The sequence below is a fragment of the Amia ocellicauda genome, chromosome 3, assembly GCF_036373705.1.
Source record: "Amia ocellicauda isolate fAmiCal2 chromosome 3, fAmiCal2.hap1, whole genome shotgun sequence".
Lineage (NCBI taxonomy): Eukaryota > Metazoa > Chordata > Actinopteri > Amiiformes > Amiidae > Amia > Amia ocellicauda.
Window position 1 is genome coordinate 45,780,814 of NC_089852.1, and position 7,355 is coordinate 45,788,168.

Genomic DNA, 7,355 nt, shown 5'->3' on the forward strand with positions numbered 1-7,355 from the left:
CAGATAACAGCACACGGCACGAGGTCCGTGTGGTTTGGAACAAAGGCAGTCCGGTTCGGCTTTGTCCAAGAAGTTCCACTCAGTCGATGCACCTGGAAGTTGGGGTTTCGCGAATGTAGAGTCTTTTCCAAACAGATTTTCCACTGGTTTGAAGGCTCCAAGGTTGTGCACAAAATCTTCTTTGTAAGCAGGGTTTCCACCATAGTTACTTGAAGACAAAGTCTTTGAGGAAAGCAGGGCCCTGTTCGTTCCAACGGTCAAGTTTCTTAAGACTCAAATAGCTATTTAAATGACTGAACACTTTCGTATACAGTCGACTTAGTCAATTGTCCAGCTGTAAAACTCCACTGATCAGGTGGGCACAGGCGGGCATGCGCAGTCTGTAAAGTTCTTTATTTAATAAAATCCTTTAAAAGAATTCTTCGTACGGCTCAATCTCCTTCTCCCAGTTTAACTCTTCTGTTGCTGGCAAAGACTTGGTTGGTTTCTGGTTCCGGTTCGGGCAACAGAGCTACAGGTTGAGCTGTGGCAGCGAGTTTCTGGTTCAGGTGAGAGAGAGAGAGAGAGAGACTGTGCACTGTCCTTTATACGTCTGTCGGATCAATAGGTGATTGGTTCTTGAGTTTTTGAGATTGGATTTCGGTTTCAGCCCCCAGTGTCCTATTGGAGGGGGCCTGATTTATGACTGATGTCAATCCATGCCATCTTTTGGAAATGCCGGTTGGCCCGGGTTCGTAGCTCTGTGTCTGGATTTCGGCTCTCGTCCATTTCAAAGAGTTTTTATTACCTACAGGCCCCCTTCCCCAGACATCTCACAACAGGATTCCAAACTATTTGGCCTATTCTCGGTGCTATCCTCCCAGACTGTCACTTTGATGTAAACCAGTCCCACGCTTTAAGGAAATCTGATAACTTTGGGGGGAGAGGTATTCTTTGGATCAGTGCTTCAGCTCAGAGCTAAAATGCCCTTATCAAAATAACCCATCATAACGCTACACATAGTTACAAGAATTCATTACGATAATATTTGGTTTCCAATATTTTGAAGAAAATGCATCAGAAATAATTGCAATAATCTACATGCTTGATATCAAAGTTTTCTATGAGTGGATGTTTATTTTTTCTTGGTGGTTTTTACAGTGAGGGAAAAAAAAGTATTTGATCCCCTGCTGATTTTGTACGTTTGCCCACTGACAAAGAAATGATCAGTCTATAATTTTAATGGTAGGTGTATTTTAACAGTGAGAGACAGAATAACAAACATTTTTTCCAGAAAAACGCATTTCAAAAAAGTTGCATGTTAATTAGGGAAATAAATATTTGACCCCTTCGACTTGGTGGCAAAACCCTTGTTGGCAATCACAGAGGTCAGACGTTTCTTGTAGTTGGCCACCAGGTTTGCACACATCTCAGGAGGGATTTTGTCCCACTCCTCTTTACAGATCCTCTCCAAGTCATTAAGGTTTCGAGGCTGACGTTTGGCAACTCGAACCTTCAGCTCCCTCCACAGATTTTCTATGGGATTAAGGTCTGGGGACTGGCTAGGCCACTCCAGGACCTTAATGTACTTCTTCTTGAGCCACTCCTTTGTTGCCTAGGCTGTGTGTTTTGGGTCATTGTCATGCTGGAATACCCATCCACGACCCATTTTCAATGCCCTGGCTGAGGGAAGGAGGTTCTCACCCAAGATTTGAAGGTACATGGCCCCGTCCATCGTCCCTTTGATGCGGTGCAGTTGTCCTGTCCCCTTAGCAGAAAAACACCCCCAAAGCATAATGTTTCCACCTCCATATTTGACGGTGGAGATGGTGTTCCTGGGGTCATTCCTCCTCCTCCAAACATGGCGAGTTGAGTTTATGCCAAAGAGCTTGATTTTGGTCTCATCTGACCACAACACTTTCACCCAGTTCTCCTCTGAATCATTCATATGTACAGGCCTGTCTGAAGTTTGCCAATGAACATGTGCTTTCTTGAGCAGGGGGGCCTTGCGGGCGCTGCAGGATTTCAGTCCTTCACGGCGTAGTGTGTTACCAATTGTTTTCTTGGTGACTATGGTCCCAGCTGCCTTGAGATCATTAACAAGATCCTCCCGTGTAGTTCTGGGCTGATTCCTCACCGTTCTCATGATCTTTGAAACTCCACGAGGTGAGATCTTGCATGGAGCCCCAGACCGAGGGGATACAACTATGATACAGCACATGGTAGAGCAAAGTAACCTGTACAATGTGACCCAAGCAAGCCATTGAAGAGTTAATTGGCATATGTTTCTATATGTCTGTGTTTGGTCTTCCACAGTCCCATATGTGCTGTATCATTTTGTGTTTCTTCCATTTGCGAATAATCGCACCAACTGTTGTCACCTTCTCACCAAGCTGCTTGGCGATCGTCTTGTAGCCCATTCCAGCCTTGTGTAGGTCTACAATCTTGTCCCTGACATCCTTGGACAGCTCTTTGGTCTTGGCCATGGTGAAGAGTTTTGAATCTGATTGATTGATTGCTTCTGTGGACAGGTGTCTCCCTTTAAAAGAGTGCTCCTATTCTCAGCTCGTTACCTGTATAAAAGACACCTGGGAGCCAGAAATCTTGCTCAATGTTTTTCTGGATTTTTTTTTGTTGTTATTCTGTCTCTCACTGTTAAAATACAGCTACCATTAAAATTATAGACTGATCATTTCTTTGTCAGTGGGCAAATGTACAAAATCAGCAGGGGATCAAATACTTTTTTCCCTCACTGTATATGCCTGCATCATCTATGAGATTTGTTTTTTGTTTGTTTGTTTTTTCCTTCAATTACATTTTTAAGACAGAAAAAGGACAGGAATAACAAACACAAATTCTCAAATGTATGTGTAATACTCACCTAAATATAATTAAATGGTGACGGAGGGACACTGCCTGATCTCTCTCAGTTCTTCAGCTTGTACATGACTCTGTAGTGTGCTGTATTGCCATGAGCAGGGGAAATTATGTGTGCAATGAGCTGATTGATGATACAAGCTGTACTCCAGAGATAGGAGTTGATGATCACGTGTGGGTACAATGATAGCATATGCATTTTTTAATAATAATAATTAATAATAATAACAACAAAAAACAATGTCTGTAATGGCTATAAATTAACCAGGGGTACACAACAAGTTTTTATTTTACCCTCTATTGCACACATTATGAAATAAAGAAAGGAAACAAAATTGATTAGATTTTTTTTATTCAAATAGATGTATATTGAGAAAAAAAGTCACACATATTTTAGGAAAATATTTCTAGGTATGTTACCTGGAAGTAACATTGTTCAATTAAAGAACAATAAAAACTATAATCTGAGAAACAAAATGCAAGAATTCATGAAATGCAGTACCACTCTGGACAGATTTAAATCAGTCCTAACATTCTGTTCTCTTTTATCCAGACCACTGTGTGTGGAACTCCATAAAACAGTTCTTCTTGGGAGTGAAACAGAGATATACCTTGGCTACGTTCGCACTGCACTTTAGGCATTGGACTTTGACCAGTCCCTTACATCCTGGGTTTTCGACAAAGACAGGCCAGTCTGCTGTCTCATCCTGATGGATTTAAGCTCAGGGTATTGCCATTGCAGGCCCTTTTCTCCTATTTTCTGCAAACCTCTCCTCTACACTAGAGCTTGGCCTTCCCTTCCGCTTTGGCATATTCTTCGCAACAGAAAGACAGGCTGCTACCTCAGATTTAAAATCACTGAGACTTTTTTGTTCCTTCTTGGGGACTACAACGGTAAGGTCCAGCATGTAGAAGATAAGCTGAAAATACAATTTTCTAGATCTAATTTTGATCCTGTACAATGCAAAAAGTGAATCTAGGAGGTCCACCCCACCCATAAACATTTTGTACACCATTACAACACTGGGCCAAGTCATCTTCAAAACCTTCTTTCCTCTTCCTGTCCCATCTCTGAACTGTAGAAGTTGGGTAGGCAGCAGCAAACATACTGATAATTGTGACTGTCCAGTTGTCAAACAATTTTACTCCTCTCAAATTTATGCCTTTGACAGTCACTTATTTCTCCTGAAAAGTTCCCCTCCCTTTCTTCTTCATCTCACTGTCTGACATGAATGAACATACTGTGATATTTTCTCTTCTCCTGTGCCACTTGAAAAGCTATACTTCAAAACCAGTTGTCGTAGTATGTTTTGTGGGACAGATTCTGTGGTACAACTGAAGAAATTTAGAGGACTATGTTCATCATCAGACATCAGGCATTCAAACAACTGGCAACCCTTGTAAATATCAAAGTTGTACACTACACCATTGCTGTCTGACAGAACAAATATTTTATATTACCAATGTTTCTTCTTCTTCGGGTTGTACTGTTTGATTGAATTCTTGTCTTTGAATTGCACAATTTGCTACACAGGGCTTTTCATTCATCATAATGCTTTGAAAGCTCTCTAGAAGAGCACTTAGCAATGGTCATACAAAACATATTGTCATAGTCAATGTGTACAGCGGGAACTTGATTGCTGTTGTCATCGTTCAAGTGAAGGAAGCATTTTATTGCTTCCCAGCATAACAATGGCATTTTATTGGCCACACAATGTACTCTACAGGCAGCTTTCTAGTAGATATGGGACTGTGGAAGACCAAACACAGACATATAGAAACATTTGCCAATTAACTCTTCCATTTCATCATGTCTCACATTGAGTGGCTTGCTTGGGTCACATTGTACAGGTTACTTTGCTCTACCATGTGCTGTATCATAGTTGGCTGCAGTAATTGTCTAAAGTACTCTTTTACGTGGTCAACATCTGGTAGGTTACCTTTCCACTGGGGCACTGCAGGAATATACCTAACATTGCCAATCCAACATTCTGTCAGTTTTTTCTTTCTTTCATTTAGGGCTGGGCGATAAATTGATAACAATAATTATTGTGGTAATTACTTATCTCAATAACGATGTAAAGATAATGTCGATAATTCGGTACAGCAGTCCAGTTCACCTCTGTGACACAGCAGCAGCATGCGGAGGAGTGGCAGTAGCCCGTGGAGAGGAGCAGCACTGACACACTGCGCCTCGACCACTGGCTCAGCCTCAGCGCCCCACAGCTGTCTGTGAAACCCGGCCGTCGGAAGATCATTTGTTGTGGAGGAGCAGAGCGATTGTGGGTTTGGTGTTTTTCGTTTTAAAAACAAAGACCGAAAACAACACTACGAGCGATACAGCCTGATGTGGAAAGGTCTTATGTGTCTATTTTATGCTTTCTGCTTTACATGATTGTAAACAGCGTAATAAATACACTTTTCTGTTAAGAGATATTAAGAGCTAAACATATCTGGACAACATTATATTCAGACACGCATTACGTTACTGTACGAAAACATCTCCATGTGCAACAATAAAATATTTGCTATTTATTATTATTATTGTTATTATTGCAATCCTCATCAAGATATGTGCTAGTAGATATGTAGCACAACTTGACTCCCTTATTACTCTTACTACAGATTTGTAATTGGTTGCTCTCTTTCTTAGTCTTATTCTGGGCTATGTACAATATTAAAAATACAATGTATACAAAACATAGACATTTACCTTACATAACCTTCAGACTATACATATATACCGATCAGCCATAACATTATGACCACGGACAGGTGAAGTGAATAACACTGGTAATCTGGTTATCATGGCACCTGTCAGTGGGTGGGATATATTAGGCAGCAAGTGAACATTTTGTCCTCAAAGTTGATGTGTTAGAAGCAGGAAAAATGGGCAAGCGTAAGGATCTGAGCGACTTTGACAAGGGCCAAATTGTGATGGCTAGATGACTGGGTCAGAGCATCTCCAAAATTGCAGCTCTTGTGGGGTGTTCCTGGTCTGCAGTGGTCAGTACCTATCAAAAGTGATCCAAGGAAGGAAAAGCGTTGAACCGGCAACAGGGTCATGGGCGGCCAAGGCTCATTGATGCACGTGGGGAGTGAAGGCTGGCCCGTGTGGTCCGATCCAACAGACAAGCTACTGTAGCAAAAGGGGGACCTACACAATATTAGGCAGGTGGTCATAATGTTATCACTGATCGGTGTATATTTATTTTTATCAAAATGTTCTCATTGATTCACTTCTGGTTTAATTTCCTTGACTCTTTTGAAAAGCTTTTGAATTGCTTTAATAATCTCCTCTGTCTTTAACGTATAAATTATAGGGTTCAGCATTGGAGGAATGGTGGATGACAGAGATGAACTTATTATCCTGACATTTGGATGAACAATGGTGACATTTGAAGCAATAGACATGATAGATATTGGAAGATAGAACAGTGCCACTACAATAAGATGGGAGGTGCAGGTTTTCATCGCTCTTAATCGTTCCTCTGCAGAAGCAATTTTTAACAGAGCAAATATTATGCAGACATAAGTTGATATAATCAGAACCAATGGTCCAACAAGCATTATAGTGATAGCCATTATTGACATTATGTAATTTGGATAATTGTCGTTACAGGCCATACGATACATGGGTCCATAATCACAGTAATAGCTATTAATGACAATTGATTTACAGAAGGAAAGCCTCGTCATGAAAGCTAAACCTGCAATTACCAGCCCTGCTGACAGAGTCCACAGTACTGCTAGAATCACAACCATTGCAACATTAGTAATAATGACATGATATTTCAGTGGAAAGCATATGGCAATGAATCTGTCATAAGCTAGAACAACAAGAGTAAGAGACTGCATGAAAGTAAAGAAGTGCACAAAACTCATATTGGCTAAGCAGGCTTCAAACGCGATGAACTGATTACCAGAGAGAAAGGTGTCAATTAACTTTGGAATAAGAGCTGTGCTACCACACATGTCAACTACAGCTAAATGAAAAACAATAACATACTTAGCGGTGTGAAGACTTCTGTCCATGTATATAATGAGCATGATGAAGGAGTTCCCTAATATAGTTACAACATAAACAAAACACATGAAAATGTAATAGTACTTCAAATGAGGAATATTGGAAAAGCCACTGACAAAAAAGAACGGAGGTCGAACAATTGTAGCATTTGGAGAAACTGCTGAACTGAAGGAGATCATAGTAGACTTCTTTATATGGTTTTCTCTCACCTATTTTACATTAAAAATAAAATAAAAAAATATAAAACCTCCAGGTTGAGGTACAAGAAAATTCCTTGACAACAAACAGACATTCATTAACTAAATTCAAGAGTAATGGATTGTATATTATAGCATGACGTCAAACAACAAATCATGCATTTGGTTAATACTACTTATACGTCTTATAACTGCTAGTGATTTGAACCCCTCTAGTAGTGGTCTAAGACAACAGCCTTTTATAAACATAAGTTAACAATGCCCTACACAGCAAT

At 40.4% G+C, this 7,355-nt stretch overlaps 1 protein-coding gene across 1 annotated transcript; it reads right to left on the bottom strand.

Annotated features, from left to right (window-relative positions):
• Positions 1 to 6,084: 6,084 nt before the first annotated feature.
• Positions 6,085 to 7,062, bottom strand: LOC136747207 (olfactory receptor 51F2-like). Its single transcript, XM_066700157.1, has one exon. The coding sequence runs from the start codon at positions 7,060 to 7,062 to the stop codon at positions 6,085 to 6,087; it is 978 nt and encodes a 325-aa protein (XP_066556254.1).
• Positions 7,063 to 7,355: the final 293 nt, after the last annotated feature.

Bases quoted from the DNA above. Each gene is read 5' to 3' on its own strand.
- LOC136747207 (XM_066700157.1), bottom strand. From the start codon at position 7,062: ATGATCTCCTTCAGTTCAGCAGTTTCTCCAAATGCTACAATTGTTCGA.